This window comes from Marmota marmota, unplaced genomic scaffold (assembly GCF_001458135.2).
Source record: "Marmota marmota marmota unplaced genomic scaffold, marMar, whole genome shotgun sequence".
Classification (NCBI taxonomy): Eukaryota; Metazoa; Chordata; class Mammalia; order Rodentia; family Sciuridae; genus Marmota; species Marmota marmota.
In genome coordinates this window covers 3,222,304-3,241,151 of record NW_025999842.1, presented here as the reverse complement: position 1 = coordinate 3,241,151, position 18,848 = coordinate 3,222,304, and the positions used below count along the sequence as shown (strand labels likewise).

The 18,848-nt window shown below is 35.6% G+C and overlaps 1 protein-coding gene and 1 long non-coding RNA gene across 2 annotated transcripts in view; one reads left to right on the top strand and one right to left on the bottom strand.

The window, feature by feature from the left end:
* The window catches only part of Elovl4 (ELOVL fatty acid elongase 4), a 29,182-nt gene extending 25,191 nt beyond the window's left edge, over window positions 1–3,991 (top strand). The window contains exon 6 of the mRNA XM_015498930.2: window positions 1,931–3,991. Within this exon, the coding sequence (XP_015354416.1) occupies window positions 1,931–2,206 (276 nt within the window). The 3' untranslated portion in view covers window positions 2,207–3,991. The remainder of the gene's footprint in view (window positions 1–1,930) is intronic.
* A 957-nt stretch (window positions 3,992–4,948) lies between these two features.
* The window catches only part of LOC125616322, a 48,447-nt gene continuing 34,547 nt past the window's right edge, over window positions 4,949–18,848 (bottom strand). The window contains exon 4 of the long non-coding RNA XR_007346948.1: window positions 4,949–5,408. This is a non-coding gene — a long non-coding RNA (uncharacterized LOC125616322). The remainder of the gene's footprint in view (window positions 5,409–18,848) is intronic.

The window sequence follows — 18,848 nt, the reverse complement described above, 5'->3', positions numbered from 1 at the left end:
TATATATATATATAGAGAGAGAGAGAGAGAGAGAGAGAGTGTGTGTGTGTTGTAGATGACACAATACCTTTATTTTGTTTTAGTTCTACGTGGTGTTGGGGATTGAACCCAGTACCTCACACGTGCGAGGCAAGAGCTCTTCCACTGAGCTACAACCCCAGCCCCCAATTTTCTTATTTTTATACCACTTTTTAGTTCTTGTTAACAGATCCCACATACTTTGAACGTAAAATTGTAAAGAAGACACAGAGCCAAGGAATGGGATAAGAACCAGGGAACACCTCTTAATTCTCTTAAAATCCTGTCTTTAGAGAACAGAGACAGGCATTTCAAATGCTAGTCTTCAGAAGAGTTTTCAGCACTTTCCCAATAGGACTTCCTATAGTATCTGAGTACACGCATAGAGCATCATCCAGAGTTATGCACTGGCCTATAATCAAACTAAGAACCCAAACCAAAGTGGTAGTTAATCTCCAAGCTTTAGAATTTATTATAATTTGCTTTAATCATAGAGTGTACACAATTTTATCAGTGGAATCACATTTTGGAAACATTACCATCTCTGCTTTAAGTTGCTAAACAGCTACCTAACCAAACAGGAAGCACAACCTTTGGGGAATGCTGGGTGTAAAGAATTCATGTGTAACCAAAATGCTACAGGAAGCTTCCTCCAGTTTTTGTGTAACCTGTTTATACAGTTTGTATAGTTCATTTTTCTCAGCAATTTATAAATTGTCTTGAGAAAATGAAGAGATGACCAAAATCATATGAAGTATTTTATCTATTTGTCTGGAGCCTGGTCCTGCTCTCCTTGAGTAATGCCAGACTCAATTCACACCCTTTTACACACCCTTTTTCTGTAGTGCAGGTTCTAAGAATCATTATGAAACCAAAAGTTTGTAAAATTTGGATTTTTGCCATGGGAAACTAGAAAAGGTTGTTTAATTGATACAAATTTCTGGCTTATGTGGAATAAATTATTTTAATGATATTTAACATAACAGTACTGGTCATGCTGTTTCTTAAAAAAGAAGCCATAGTAGCCCATTCCAACTAGAATGTTCAATTTGTATTTCCAAGCCAGAAGTTCTCATAACAGTTAATTAAGTTAATCTTATAAAAAGTTAATACCATAGAATTTCTAACTCTTACATCACAAGCCACTCACCTATTAATATACCAGAATTTAAAATTATTTTATTTTAAGGATCTAAGTTTTGACTTTTCTCTTTTGAAGAACTATTAAAATGAAGTTAATTCTTTTTGTGTTTACTTCAGGTAATACTAAATTTTATCAGAACATTCGATTTTAAAGAATAGTGTTCATACAGATAGAAATTTTTTCTTTCTACTCTGTAAGAGTTAAATGATGAGCCATTTGATAAGTTCATTTTCAAGTAGACATTCCTGCTTGCTGATGCTTTGGCAGACAAAAGTCAGTCTGAAATGTGTGTGTGGGGGCAACAAAGAGCCTCCGATACTACAGCTTTACTCTTTTAGGCCATTGATTTCCTCTTATAAGATAACATTATTCAACCAATATTCAAATAGTCCAAACACTGAAGTCTTTGGCAAGAACTCAGGAATCATCTTGAGCAAGACAGAGTCCCACCTTCTGGAATTATATTCTGATGGAAAGGTAGACAGTAAAGAAATCAGCAGATACAGAAGACAGCTTCAGATGGTTACCATTCTTCTCTAAACACACACACACACACACACACACACACACACACACACACTGTGGGTAACAGGATTTAGAGACCCCAGGCTGAAGAGATGGTATTTGAGCTATAATCTGAATGAGATGAAACTACAGAAATATTAAACATTTTGAGCAGTGTGTAGCTACATAGAAAATTCTGATATTGTTGTTAAAAGTTGTTTACCATTCAGATTAAATACATCACTCACTGTTTTTGCTTTTCAGGTTCAGTTCCATGTGACCATTGGGCACACAGCTCTGTCTCTTTACACTGACTGCCCCTTCCCCAAATGGATGCACTGGGCTCTAATTGCCTATGCAATCAGCTTCATATTTCTCTTTCTCAACTTCTACGTTCGGACATACAATGAACCTAAGAAACAAAAAGCTGGAAAAACAACCATGAATGGTATTTCAGCAAATGGTGTGAACAAATCAGAAAAGCAGCTAGTGATAGAAAATGGAAAAAATCAGAAAAATGGAAAAGCAAAAGGAGAGTAAATTGAACTGGGCCTTAACTGTTGTTGACAGTGAGGAAAATCTAATGTCATATAAAATTTCAGGGAAAACAGAAGCAAAGGAGAGTCGGGGGTGGGGAGAAAAGGCAAATGTACTTTATGTACTAGTAATCTTTAGACTGAGTAAAGTGTTAAATACAATACCCGGATGTTTTATTTATGAAGTTTTTATTTTAAACCTTCTTTTTTATTAGCCTTGATGTTGTCCAGACCAAAGCAGTCCTAATGTGACTTTGGACACTCTCCCTCTGTTCATATCCACTTGTCTAATGAGGGAAATTTTCTTGTATCCGACATTCATTCGTCCTTCAGTCTGAATTTTAGACAATCACAGAGTTTTTATAAAATTTTTATTTGTCTCAATTACCAGTTACCTATTGATTAAAATCAGTTACCTTACATTTTCTTGTCCAAAGCTGGAAATCTGGATACATTTAAATTTGTGCATTTGAATTCATTGGTTGACCAGAATGGTCAAATCTCTCCACCTCTAGTCAGAATATACCTTTTTGGTTGTAATTAAATTTAAAAAAAATCTGCTGATCTCTGTAGAATCTTAGAGGCTTGATGATGATGGTGTTGGTGAAAATAAGAAAGAATTACAGTAAAATCCTGTCTTGTGACCCAAAAGTCTCCATGACTCTCAGCACAAATCACTGTGGGAAACAATTTTTGTAATGAAAAGGCAGCCTTTGAGTACTCCTATTACTAGCAGAAGCATATTATGAAAACTAATATTATTGTATGATTGAAACATGAAGCAACTCGTGTCCTTAGTAACATCACAAGATAGTTCATTTGTGTGCTGTTAGCTGAGAGTATATTGATTTTTATCAGGCTTTCCTTGTTTTGATTTGTAGCTGTTACTGATTTTTCATATGTGGAAATATACCTACCTCTTCTGTTGGAAAGAACACTTAAATAAATTTTAATTAACAAATCAAGGAGTCCTCTAATGTAAATTTTAATTTTAACTTTTGAATCCATTAGTATTGTTTGTTTTTTAACAAATAGCATACACCGACATTTCTGTGAAACTCTCCTTCTCTCTCAATGTGTTTAATTTTGGAGTGCTATCTCCCTTGTGACTAAGTTGCAGAATCTTATTTATTAACAAAAATATGAAGTGTAAACCCATTTTGGTGCAATATCCTTGACTCCTTGGTGCTAAAGATCGTTAAATTCAGTGCGTGATGTTATAAAGTATTAATTGTTAAAACACAAAATGAGTAACAGTGAGAGTTGTCAGAGCTATCGAGTTAAATTTGCTATTTACAAATGAAGTATTTCATACAGTAGAAATGAAAAAAAAAAACTAGAAATAAAGTGGGAAAGAAAACTTGTACCATGTTTCATTACATAGGTTAAATTGTTAGAGGATGTCACAGAGGGATCGTTATAGAAAAGAGAAAATGTGACAAATATAGCATGAATATTTCTAAGTATTTCAACATGTCAAAACTGCATGTGTAGGATGTATGCTGTTTGTACAAACGATTTCAGAATATTTTGTAAACTATAAAATATTTATTGTGCATTAAAATTATATACCTTCCCCCAAAGGCATGCAGTTATGAGAATTACAGAAAATATGCAGCACACATAGTTTGGTCTATGAGGAATCAACACCTTTGTTTTTGCTCCTCAGTGTGTAATGACTAGAGATTTGTAAATCTTTGTGAACATTCTGTACTGGTTCCCCAGAGCTATCCATTCCCTGCCTCCTGATTTCAGCACAATAAATATACTACTGCTATGGGAAAAGTGATTTTTTGTTAGTTTATTATAATTAAATTATCTGTTAGATGTTTATTTATATTACTAATATTGATTAATATTGGTTAATATTCTTAATTCTTTTCTGCTACTAATGTCTTACATAGGAAATAAAACTAGAACTTGATTGTAGTTTCTAGTAAAAATGGCAGCATATTTTTACTTAATATTAGTAGCCTTGAATTCAGACATAAACATAGTATTTTCTTCTAAATTATTTTTACATAGAGAGCTCTTGTGTTCTTCTGCTACATCATTCAGTCCTTACTCTTAAATTTCTTTATCAAAGTTGATATTAAAATGCGATAAGTACAGCCTTTTTCAATACCTTTCATAATATCTCTAAGACTTGTATCTAGGACTTGTATCTAAGATTCAGTGATAAAGATTGCATTTCCTTTGCAATAAAACTCGGTTACTAACTAAACACTTTATTAAACAGAAATCAGGAATTTATTAAATATTTGCAATATGTACATTTAGGCTAGAAATAGCTGTGATCTGGAACAGCAAGTTTCCTAATAATATCAGTGACTACAGCTCTTCTTTCTCTTCTCTGTGTTATCTTGACTCTGTTTTGCTGATGGATACTGACTGATGACTGGTTTCGATTTTAACATTATTAGTTTATTCTTTTTTCTTCATTCTACACTCTAGGCATTCATATATTTTAGTATGCATTATGATGTTCATGTTAGAATATGATGTCAAGTAGTGTTTAGTTTATTAGGAATATCTTAATGTACAGGTTTGTTTCATATATTCAACTCAGTTGCCCTGTGTATGAGAAACAGATCCTGAGGTAGAAGTGTTTTTTCAGTGTGTTATCTGTTAATACAACAATTTAGGCACTGTGTAGTGACTACTGGGGCAGAATTTTTGAATCTCACCCTCATTAGGATGCAACACCAGACTGAGTTGTTCACACTTTCTCAACTCTTTCCTTGTTATAGCCATAATCCCAGCCAGCTGTATTCACAACACTATCCATATTGAGGAAAAGATGACAACAGATAACCAGATATAAGCTGGCATGCTCAGCTTAGACCTGGGTGAGCTAGATTAAAGCATCCCACAGGGTGGTAAATGGAGTTGCAGAGTTGAGAGGCACCACGAGGCTGAGCTGTCTATACCTGAGCAATAACCATAGACCATCTGAAGGACATCCGTCACCTGCTACTCATCATGTAAGTAATTTTGGCAATTGAACTTGGAAAGCAATTGTTTAAGCACTACATTGTAGAATCCATACTTTCTCTTTGGTATTCTAGGCAGATAACTTCTGAATGGCAAGAATCATTGTGGAAAAGAAAAGCAGAAGAAACAGATTTCTTGTTTCAAAACATTACGAATCATATAAGTGTTAGAAGTTGGCTTTCTGAATATCAGTTGGCAGAGGGAAGGCACAGCTGTGAAAAGAAAGGCACATGTTTTAAAAACTTTGTATTTGATAGCATGTTTTGAATCCTGAAGGAGATTAAAAAAATTAAAATTAATTAATATATAGAACCACTTCCATTTGATGATCATTCAGATTCTAGAATATATCACCAGAAGAACCTTGTGACTGAAGAAGGTGGCCCATAGCTGACTTCAAATGCTGAAGTGACAGAATTTTTAGGTGGGCAAGAGGTGATTGAGTTACCCTTGGTGTTCTTTCCAACTTCCAGATACAGATTTTATTGTGTCCTTTGAGAAAGTTTTTTTCTGTTTAAATAGTAGACCTTAGGGGGTTTGTTTATTGTCTTTTTCATTTTACCACGTAAAGGCATGGTAACACATCCACACATGAATAAATTTTCCTTCTTACCTTTATTCCTTGGAGTCCTATTTGATCTTAAATAGAAACTCACTTTGGAGTTATTGATTTTTTTTCCCCCATTCTCAGGTGCAAGGTTTTCCCTGGGAGTGTGTCTTAAACTAGTATCTCCGTTGAGACTAAATGCACACTATGTAGTACAACTATCAGAAGGTACCATTATATCTAAACATCTACACAGAGAATGTATCCAAATTAAAAGGCATCCTAAATTTAAAAAATCCTGGAAGGTTTAAATAATAAAGCCATTTCTGAAAAGGTAGGATCTCAACATTATTATTTTTCAATTTAAATGCAATGCTATGACTCATAAATAATAAGTGTATCATTAGTCCATAAGCATATTTCAGATACTTTGTCAGTCTCGGGTATCCTTGAATCCATTTTGTTGTTGTCGTTGTTGTTGGCAATGTTAGCCAAGTCAGGGGGATGCTTCTTTTCTAAGTTTACAAAAAACATTTTTTTTTTTTAATTTTGGGAAAAGAAAAGTATCCAGTTGAAATTCCTTATCACCCATTATATTTAAACTGAGTTTCTCCTCCCTGTGAGGATAACTTAAGAACCAGTCTTTCAAGAATAATGACTACCAAGCTGTGTAGCAATGAGCGTGTGGGTAGATTATGAGTCTAGGTAATATTTTGTTACCAACAGTCTTGCCTCACTTTTGAGCACAGCTTATGTTCTAATCTCCTTAACCTGGGAATCCTATGCAACATTTGCATTTTTATAAGAATATGATAGAGTGCCAGCTCTTTACATATAGTTGAATTTCAAATGTATTCAAATTTCAATTCTTGTCAGAAAAGTTTAATAAAGATATTACATGGTTACAAAAGAACAAATGACTGCTCTTCAAAGCTATGTTTAGTCAATAACATTTAAGTGTTTTCATTTTATTAGAATTATTATGGTCAGCCCTAGAAAAAGTGGTATCTAATATGTCTTCCACAAAGCAAAGTAGTGTATGAACCTGTGGGCAAAAGAGCAGTCAGATGAATTTGGGGAACACATTTTTAATACATGATTATAGTTGAGATTTGAAGTATACATTCTAGAGGTCTACCCTGAATGTTTACTACTTAAAAAATCCAGCACCATCTTCAGGCTAATGTGCTAGAAGTTTATAGGTGTGAATTAACTTACCATTCTTCTAGTATGTTCTCTCTCATTTTTCTTTCAGTATTAGAGTCTGGAGAACTAAAAATTACATTTCTCAGATTTCCTTGCATGCTTGTGATTCTCTTGCAAATCTAGTTTTTGTCAACATGAGGTAATCATAAATAAAATTTGAAGAAGGCAGAATAGGAGGTTGTCATCTTCTGTAGTAGTACAATCAATAAATATGTTCCTACAGGTAAAAATGTTGGCAACAGCTGGACTGCATGTACTACTGTCATTTCACCAATTTTGTGAATGCATTCAGTGATAATTGTGATACCAGTTGTGCCATATGTGGGAATAGCATTTGAAGTCTAAGTGTACTTTTTGACTTTTATTTTTTCAAATGACCAATAATTTTATAAGCATCTAATCCTGAGAATTAGAAGTTTTACTGCTTGAAATACCTTGAGTGGCAAACTATTCCATTCCTTAAACCTTGCTTAATGCAGCATTTAGCACTGAAGTTTGATGAAACAGATTCCTAAAATAATATGGGATTGGCTGTCTGACTTAATTGAGTTTATGGACAATGACAACTTCATGTTCAGTGGAAAATGGAATTCTGTTTTCTATGAAGCAAATAGCTAAATTGTCACCTATAGTCACCTGGAATGGGATGGCTGTGAAAGGCAAGCCTTTGGCAGACAAGTGACACTATTATGATGCAAATGAGGAATGTAAAGACTGGAGTGGCAAGGCTACTTCTGATTGCACTGCAGAGCCTACAGAAAGAAAATTAGTTCGTGTTTTAAATTCTTGACTCAGAGCAAGGAGGTGTTTGTGTCCTTCTATGACTGACTGTAAGAGGCCTTCCCCAAGAGAAGGGAGCTTCTGTGACTACCCTATGAAACCCCATGTATCTCATAGCTGCAGACCTAAAATGTCTTAAAACAAGATCTAAAGCTTGACCTGTGGGTTTCAAAACTGAAACTTTCAGCCTCAGTCCAGTTGTTTGCTGAGAATGTGGTGGCATTGACTATGGAAGGATTGGGATCCAAAGAGTTGGAATAGGGATATTCAGGTAGATTCCGATGACTCTGAGAATATGGATCCCTTTGAACATCCCCGATTTCAGGTGATATTAGTCCTGTGTTGCTTAAGATCCTGTAATGACCTCAACCAAGGCAGTTCCCTTCCAAGGAATTTCTGGTCTTCCCTAAACCTGCTTTCTCCTCTTTGAATGTCGTAGGATCCATATGGAGAATTATTTCTGTTTTTAATTATTTATTTGGGGACCAGTTTTCACTACGATGCCCAGACTGGACCCAAACTCCTGGGTTCAAATGACTGTCCTGTCTTAGCCACCAGAGTAGCTGGGACTACAGGTACATGCCATTGCAGTCAGTTTCTATAAGGAGAAATATCTCATAACCTGCCCCAGAGATGGACAAATACATAACTCTATCCTGGAAGGAGATTTTAGAATGATAGGATTTGGCTAATTCTCATCTGCAGAAATGCATAGGAATAGATTCTCAGAGTACTAAAAAAAAAAAAAAAAAAAAAAAAAGCAGGAAGAAACATATCTTTGGAGTGCACCAAAATTATTGACATAGGCGCACTTACTAAAAATTCTTAATTTTGGGCCAGAGCTCAACAGTGAAGAATGGTTTTAATGGTTTGTCAGTTATTTAATTAAAACCTGGACTCTCAAGGATAGCCTACATGAAAATGAGATGTATGTTAGAAATTCAGAATTGGAAAAAAAAAAAAAGATTCAGAAGTGGAAGGAATCAAAGGTTTATGGAGCTAGTAATACTGGAGACTTATTGTGTATTATCCACTTGACTATTCCCTTACTGTGTCTGAGACATATATTGGTAAGGACCAACATCTTTGAGAAATTTTGTAATGACTGTTTCCTAATAGAGAAAGGAAGGAGGTTGTCTCTGAATAGTACCTAACTTCAGCAGAAATGGTAGCATCACAGATTAGAGAAGCTAAACTGCAGTAATTAAATGTCAGAGACAATGTGGCCATGATTTTAGTCATGCTTAGCAGAGCCACAGTGATTATTAGAATGGTTTAGCCTGTGGATATCTATGGTAGATGGCATCATATTATGATTATACCTAAGTCTGAAATAGATGGGCAACCTAGGAAAGTCCTACGTAATAAGTAAATAACTCTGAATCTGGTGAACACAGGCTTGACTTGATTTGTCACAATGGAAAGACACAGCTCCTAACAAATTCCCATATGAGATCCAGTGTATAGACCCAGAGCTGCTTAGGTAAAGGAAACATCAGGTTCCCTTAAGGAAATTTCATTTAAGGAAGTTCCCTGCAACGATGTTACAAGAAATATAAATATAAATCTTCCTATCTTTCACCAAAAGAGAAGAGAAACAGTGTGGGGGTCATTACTAAGACACTGATTCAGCTGCTGATGATTATCAGGCACCAAAATTACTACTTTGGTCATCAGTCAAAATGGGGGTTTACAATGACACAGTGAATCCCCAAATATACACTTCCCAGTTCCTGTAATTATAGGTAAATCCAGACATCCTCTGGCTGACATTGCCCCCCTGTCTCATGAAATGAGGGCTATTATGATATCAAGGACAAAGTTAAAGCTCCTAAAATGTCTCTTCCTCATTAAACCAATGACCAAAGGTAATGCCACATTTCTGAGTGAATGCCACCTTTCACGGTCTAAAAGATTCAGGGATGATATTTTGTTATACTTCCATGTAACTCTCCCATTTAGCCTGAACAGAAATTGGAGAGACTTGGAGTATGACATTTATTATCATTATTAACTTAACCATGTAACTCCAAGCTCAATAGCTGTTCCACATGTAGTCAGCTAATTGAAGCAAATTAACAAAATTTTGGAACTGAATATTTAACTAAAATCATTAAATGTTTTTTTTCCTCCTTTTAAGTAGAGATAAGTCAGTTGTTTTCAATGCTCAGTGTAATCCTTATTACTTTTGCCATCTAACCTTAGAACCATGTCAATCACACAGTTTTCTGTAAGAATCTAGTTCGTGGGATTCTCATTTGTCTTAGTGCCCTAAGACATTACTTTGGACATCTATACGGATAACATCAAAGTGATTTGATGGGAGTAGAAGGTAGCAAGTATAATGAATTCCTGGTAAAGGAACTTATGTGCAAGAGGTGTTAAGGAAAATAAATGGTGTAATTCAAGGGCCATGACATCAATAAAATTTATGGCAGTCCAGTGGTCTATAGCAGGTTGACATATTTCCTCCTTAGTAAAAGAAAATTGTTAAGAGTTTACCACCTAGCATTATTAAACAGACTCAGTGATTGCTACCATCTTGCTGACTTTCGAAACAACATGCACATTTGAGGGTGTTGCTTTGACTCATTTATCAAGTAACCCATCAGACTACTGGTTTAGAATTAGGTCCAGAGTAAGAGAATTATTTGTGACTACTGTGAATCACAATGCAAGCTACTCTGCTATTTGAGATATAAAATCCATCAGGTGGAATGGTTCTTGAAGTGTTTGGCACAAAGCAATTCTGTAGGCAGCATCTGACAACGTTTTATTTAGAAGTACAGTGAAATCCTTTAGGGTTTTAGAGAAAAGTCATGACATTGTCCCCAAATAGCCATTAAGAAACAGATCCTGTGGGCCAGATTGTCTGTGAGCCATGCTAGAGATTGTATATCTGACCTCAGAATAAAAAATGATCTTGTAAACTGAGCTGCCCATCATGGACTGGGTGTTATCTGACCCTGTGTGACAAACTAGGGCATAAACAACAGTGATCCCTCATCAGGTGGAGTTATGAAGACACAGGTAAATGGCAAGAGCAGCTTTCGGATGACCGTCACATCTGCTCTTGGTGCATTGCCACTTTACTCTCAGCTCACATATTTAACTTCATGAATGTTGTATGTTGGTGACTGTTTGCACACCTCTGACCTATTTTGCCTTGTTTTTTGACCTGAAATGCTGAACCATATGGACAAAATTGTCCTGGCTCCTTCTATAGTTTGAATGTGTTCCCAAAATTCATGTGTTGGAAACTTAATCCCCAAAGTCATGTGTTAATTGTGTTTGTAGGTGGGACCTTAAGAGGTGAATTGTATGGGAGGCATCCCTAATGAACGAATTCATCTATCTGTGAATTAGTGAATTATCTCAAGAGTGGCTTCATTATACAAAGGAGCTCTCCACCTGGCTTATTACTCTGTCTCACTCTGTAATGCACTCTGCCATATCTTGACCTCACCAGATGCCAAGTAGATGCTGATCCCATGCTCTTGGACTTCCAGAATCTTTTCTTTATAAAATACCAGCTAGTACTATTTAGTTGTAGCAACAGAAAGTGGACTAAACCAGCTCCCTTTAACTGGCTTGTAGTTGGTCTAACCATTAAGAGATACCAACAAGAGATCAAAAGCTTCCAGAATGGTTAGGATGTTTCCATGCTCTTTCCCAACCTTGGTGTTGCGTTGCCAAATCTAGCTCGCTCCCTCAACAACCACAGCCTCAGCTGGGAAGCCACTTCATGGTTCTAATTGTCATTGAGCTCACAAAGAGTTTTCTTTCTTGGTTCCTTGACCCTAAGGATGATGACAGCAGCATACTCTTGCCAGTTTCTTCACCACCCCTTGTTTGTATTGATCACTGTCTGCACTTTGTTTTCAGTCCCTCCATCAAAGCGTCTTTAAAGTCTTGGACAACTTCTAATGTATGCTGGGCCTCTCATGAGAAATTGAAAAAGGAAACAATTTAACTTGGTTTATAACTTTTTCCATATAATATGCAGACACCAGCTGGAAGTTACTGGGGCAGCATTACAGCTTCACTTAAGAGTGGCCCCAAAAGATGTGTGGAAAGAAAATAGTCCCTATGAGAGGACTTTAGGCAGTACATCTGATGGCTGACTTTTCCTAGAAGGAAAACTGACAAAGTTATGGATTTGGAAATGATTTGGCCAAATGATCAAAGACTTGGGATAATATTAAAGAGTGGCGACAAAGAATTCTGAAAAGTTCTGAGTGACATTTGTTGTGTTTATGTAAATTCCCACCAAAGACACCCCTGCTGAAAAGACCAGGATGATCCATTCTATGGAAATTAGTCTCTTTCCCTGAATGTACCATGATTGATTAATGGTTCATTAAAAAAAAAAAAAAAAAAGGCAAGGTACAGTGCAGTGGACTGGATGGTGGCTCCAAAGAGATCAGGGCCTTATTTCTAAAACCTGTGAACATCACCCTATTTGAAAGGAGGGTCTTACAGATGTATTAAGTGAAGGGTCCTGAAATGTGACAACTCTGAATTATCTGGACTAGCCCTGCATACCATTCCAAGTGTTTTTATAAAAGCAAGATGCTACACATGCTGAGAGGAGGAGGAGGTGGTGAAAAGACAGGCAGCAATGCAGTGGTGCAGCTCAGGAATGTTGGCAGCCATCAGAAGCTGGGAGAGGAGGGACGAAGGAGTTCTCTGCTAGAGCATCCAGAAAGCATCCAGACCAATACTTCTTATTTCAGACTTATGGACTCCAGGACTGTGAGAGAACAAATTTTTCTTGTTTTAAGTCACCAGGTTTGTAGTGATTTTTTACAGCAGCCACAGAAAAACAATATATACAAGGAGGGAAGCTATATATGGTCTCAAACAGAATGGATTTCTTAGCAAGGCTGATCTGACTAGCACCTCTCCTACCCGCTGCAGAGTCAAGTGCTGACCTTGTGATATAAGACCCACACTTGAAATAACAGCCACTTGGTGGCTTCCAGCATAGGAGAGTGCATCAGATTCATTCTTACTAGAATGCTCATTCTGGAATGGATTTTTTGGCAACATCATCCATTTGTGAATTCACTGAATGGTTTGGTTAGTGATAGTATTTCACAGAACATTGTTTCATATACCAAAAATTATTTTATAATAGAAGAAATAATGCAATAGGCTCAGACCTATTGCATTTAGTTGTCTTCATGTGTATTACTCAGGTTAGGATAACTACTGTGATAGGGTCTGGGATAGTTTTGCATATTTCCCCTGTTTTATATTCATATTTATATATGTCAGCCACAAGTTGTTACCTCCTTCTCTCTTTTCTCATTTGATAAAAGGCATATTAATGATAGTAAAATCTGTAATGTAGTCTTTAGTATAAAATATTAATGTAGGATTTAACTCAATTAGAAGTGAAATGAGTATCACTAGATGATACAATAAACAGACTTTGAACCTCTGAGTATACTTTTTTTTTTTTTAAGGAGAGAGAAAGCTTGTTTTTATTTATGTGAGAACCTATTGTATTATGTGAGGTTGGATGGAGGTACTGGGATTGAACTATTGAATCACATCCCCAACCTTTTCTTTTATTTAGAGACAGGGTCTCCCTAAGTTGCTAACTGCTTTGCTAATCATCTGAGTCTGGCTTTGAACTCATGATCCTCCTGCCTCAGCCTCCTGAGTTACTGGGATTACTGTCATGTGCCACAACATGCCTGGCTGGGATTTTTGGGTTTTTTTTTTTTTTTTTTTTGGCACTTAAACATGGGCAGCAGATTATGGATGCTGGGTAGCTGCTCATCAGACTGTGTTCAATATTATCTATTGCACCTGGCATCCATTTCCATTGCTTATACCTTCTTCCTTCATATGATCTATTGCAAGAGTTAGTGTGCTAAAAACCACAATTTCTGGCTTTCTTGAGGATAGAGTCCTGGATCTTCAGTACTTCTGGGTCTTCTACCAGTGAAATGCACTTGAGTGAGTTTTTCAGAGGGAAAAGAGCCAAAACAGCTCAGACTTAACATTGATAGTACCTGGATCCCATGCCTATCATTTATCATCATCTTCATTAACATGGAGCAGCTAGTATATCATTGGTGGTGGTAGTGATGGTAACAACAGTTTCTTGACTCTGGCTTCAGTCAAAATAGTGGTACCATGGATTCCAACATGTAGTGGCAGTCCCTTGACTTCTCTTCTTCCAACTTAACACTATTATGTAAGCACACAATTTCCTCTATTAAACCCTCTCTGATTGAAAACATTAGTTTCCTTCTTTCCTGCACTGAATTCTGAATATTACATAAGAATAATAAAAACCTCATAGGCACTTAAATTAAGTACATTATAATATAAAACATGCCATTCTAAGAACGTAATCACAATGAAATATTGCATGGCTCTAGGATTCTAAAATGGACATTCTTACTTTTGTTATAAATTTTCCCCTCTCAGTGCCCCAGAATTTTTCTAAAATGCTGACGAGAAATGTTTCTCAGTAGTTGAAGGAGTGTCAAATAATGGGTCTTACTCAGGCACCCGCGTGTCTTAGCATTAGCCCTGATTCCTAGACCTCTAATGCGTTATTTGGGCATTTCTTTAAGAGACTAAGACAAGGTTTTGGATGCAGATAGTTTGTTGATTCTAGCAATCCGTAGTAAATTTATGAAGAAAATAAATAGGGAAAGAGGGAAAGCTAATGAAGGGGAATCTTTTAGGTTGGTTACCAGCAGGAACTACTCAAATACAAATCTACTAGGGATTCTTGGAGGGGCCATAAAGAAATCCTTTTAGAGGGGCTGGGTTATAGCTCAGTTGGTAGAGTGCTTACTCGCATGCACAAGGCCCTGAGTTCAATCCCCAGTACCAAAAACAAAAACAAAAGGAATCCTTTTAGAATCTTGTATCTGGAGTATGAGAGGCTGGGCATAGATTACAGGCTTCTGTATTTCATCACCTACCCTAGGGCTCTGGCTTTTGAAATGAATGTTCCAATTCTCAGTCTAAGCAGATGAGAGGCAGCAAACACAGAGAAGTAGCTAAAATTACCTTCAGATGAGACGTTGTCATTGGTGGCGTAGCTATCCATCATGGTACTGAAATAAGAGGCCGAGGGCATGTGGTTCTGAACCCCATGCCTCACACTTCTTCTACACCTGATTTGACTCTTAAGAACATTCCCCCCATTTCTCATTTTTTAAAAAGATTACTCTTACTCTCTGGTTTGTAGGGTAATCTCTAGTATAGACAGTTGTTTAGAATATTCTCTATACACAAAATTCATGTTGTACAGGTGGTATTATAGCAGATGACTTAGAAAATTTTTAGAAGACTTGACTTCTTTGTCACCAGGAATAGACTTATAGGATTCAGTACCTTAAAGACTTCCAGGATACAAATGTACACACATACACACAAAAAAAGGGTTACAGAATCTTGTGATAGACACCAACAGTCTGTCACTCCATTCCTCTCCATCCTCGGTTATTTCTCAGAAGCAACCATTTCTGTTTCCACTTGTACTTCTTATGATTGTCTCTAATTTATATTCCAAATATACTTAATTCCTTGGTAGTCTATTATTTATATTTCTAAATGATAAATGTGTGTTCCATGTTATTCCATGATTAGCCAACTTGAGTCAATATAAGAGATCCTGTCATCAGTATGGATAAGGATTAAGATCAGTTATGCTCACCTACCTTCCTTAGGTATAAATGACATATTTAAACCTGTGTTTCCCACCCCCACGAGCTATAGACATATCTTTTGGTCTCATACTCTGTAAGATGTAAATATAAATGGTTGTATGTTTTCTTTACTTTTTCTTCCCCCTTCCAATTTCTATGCTATGATTTTATTTTTTAAAAATATTTTTTTTTAGTTGTTGATGGGCCTTGTTTTATTTGTTTATATGTGGTGCTGAGAATTGAACCCCATGCCTCACACATGCAAGTGCTCTTCCACTGAGCTACAACTCCAGCTCCTTTTTTAATTTTATATCATCAATATGATATTTACATTCTATTTTGTTATTATAATCAACACTATTAATATAACTTCTATGTTTTGTATCAAGATTATTCTAAAAGTTTAAAAATTAGTAAAAGGCATTTTTATTATTTAGACTGTGCAAATTCTGTAATCTTTAGAGCAAAGTACGCTACCATGATTACACATTTTTATCCTTGCTTAATTTTTGTTGTTTTGGATTGCTTGTTTTCTCTAATTTTTTTTATTTTCTAATGTCCTGTATATAATATAAAACCTATGAAATCTCTTCATTTCTAGATATTTTCCATCTTGAGTATGAAAAGTGTGTTATTCACTAGACCTTTAGTACAGCTGTCATTCTTACACTTACCTTCATTGCTCACAGTTTTGTACAGTCTAACTCAAAGAATTGTTTAGCAAATGTGAATTGCTTGAATTTTTCTTGGCAGCTTCTTAAAAGTCTATTTATCCTCAGATCTGGTAAAAATGTGGCAGCAATAGAGAGTGTTAGCTAGTTTGCTCAGTGAATATTCTTTCCACAATCATAAAAAGAAAGAAAATTACTGCTCTAGGCTATTTTTGATTACTTATGATTATAAGAGACCCACAACCTGGGGGTTACATCCTCTCACCCAGCAAGAAACAAATTATTCATTACTTAAGTCCGTATCATAATTTTTCTTGTTTTCTATTCATAGCTTAAAGGATAATTCTAAGAGCTTTGCTATCTTATTGTACAACCTTTCTTGTGAATTGATTGTACTGAGCATTTTTAAGGAAACATAATACATTGTTCATATTATGTACTTTGTAAAAGATTCCATGTATTGTTATTCATGTAGCATAGCTAGCATATTATAACATCACCAATTCGTTACAGTGATGTTATGAATTTGGAGCCCCTTTGGAAAACATTCACAATGAGATGCAAATAATAAAGTCTTTTCTGCAAAGTGGAACTTTTCAATTAGGAAATAATTAGGACATTAATTGTAACTTTGCTGTCCTGATATTGTTGATTGTGGATTAATAGATGATAATTTGAATTCAGGCAAAGAAAACAGCTGGGGAAAACAACACGATTTCTTAATCAACTTCTAAAGTACTCCAAAGTTTAATAGCAAAACAAATTTTTAAAAGTTTTAAAACTCTATTAACTCTTATGATTAGCTTTATATTAGGAGTTAGTTTGTACTTGATAAAAGACAGAGGTGGAATAGGTTTGGTTAGACTAGCAGGAGAGAGAATCAGATTAAGGGCTCTTGGTCAGGCATTGTGACAATAATAGAAATTAATGACTTTAAATCCAGAGGGGCCTGCCATGGATCCCTGGCTTAAGTAACATTTACTAATACCATCTCCAAATCTCCTACAATTTGAATACAAATGCTTAAAAATATGTATTTGCTGGACATGGCGGCACAGACCTATAGTCCCAGCTACTCAGGAGGCTGAGGCAGGAGGATCACTTGAGCCCAGGAGTTCAGGCCAACTTGGGCAACACAGTGAAACCCTGCCTCAAAAAATATTTATCAATCATTTAAGCAAAGTTAAAAATCATTGTGTTATTGTTGCTGTTGCTGATGTACTGTCTTTGAAGTCACATTTTAAAATTTCACTATAAATCATATTTTTTTAAAATAGACTATTTTTAGAGCAATTTAGTTTCACATCAAAATGAACAGAAAATATAGAGGTTTTCATATTCTCACTCCACTTCCACTGATTTTAATAAATCAATAATCACTCAAAACTCAGGGTTTGCATTATCATTCACTCTTGGCGTGGTATATATGCCATAGATTTTGATAAATTTATAATGACATGTATCTGCCATTATTGTATCCTACAGAATGGTTTTCACTGCTCTAAGTATCCTTTGTGGTCTGCCTCTTCATCTCTCTCACCCCTCAAACTCTGGCCACCACTGATCTTTTTGTTACTTTCATAGTTACACCTTTTCCGGAGTATCATATAGTTGGAATCATACAGTGTGTAGCCTTTTCAGATTAGATTCTTTCACCTAGTAATATGCAATTATGATTCTTCCATATCTTTTCATGGCTTGATAACTCATTCCTCTTTATCACTGAATAATATTCCATTGTTTAGATGTACCAAGTCATTCACCTACTCAAAGACTTTTTCCTTGATTCCAAGTATTGATCATTATGAATTAAGATGCTGTAAACATCTGTGTTGAGGTTTTTGCATGGACATAAATTTTCGACTCCTTTGTGTAAGTATCAGGAAGCACCACTGTTGGTAAGAGTATTATTTAGATTTGTAAGAAACCGCCAAACCAACTTCCATGGTGAATATACCATTTTGCATTTCTACCAGTAATGAAGGAGAGTCCCTGTCGCTCTGAATTCTTAGCATCATTTAATGTTGTAAGTGTTTTATTTGTCAGTTTAATAGGCATATAGTGTTATTTCATTTTTGTTTTAATTTGCATTTTCCTGATGACATATGTTGTGAAGCATCTTTTCTTTTGTTTATGCGCCATCTGCATCTCTTCTCTAGTGATGTATGCACTTGGGTATTTTGCCCATTTTTCAGTTGTGTTGTTCATTTTTCTTATTGTTGAATTTTAAGAGTTCTTTATGAATTTTGGATAATAGGGCTTAATCAGGCATATCTTTTACAAATGTTTCCTCCCAGTTTGACTTGTTTTCTCATTCTCTTGATAAGTCATATTATTAATTATTTAATCTTTCTTTAGAATACACAAACTGAATCAAATATATCTTTTAAAAAATTTGTTCTTTTTAGATATAAATGACAACAGAGTGTATTTTGACATGTTATACATACATTGACTATAACTTATTCCAATTAGAATTCCATTCTTGTGGTTATATATGATGTGGAGTTACACAGGTAGTGTATTCATATATAAACATAGGAAAGTTATGTCCAGTTCATTCCATTGTTTTTCCTATTCCCATCCTCCTCTCTTTCCTTCATTCCCCTTCTCTAATCCACTGAACTTATGTTCTTTCCCTCCTCCCTCTCTTGTTGTATGTTAGCATCTGGGTATCAGAGAGAATATTAGATCTCTGGTTTTTTGGGATTGGCTTATTTCACTTAGCATGATAGTTTCCAGATCCATCAATTTACTGGTAAAAGT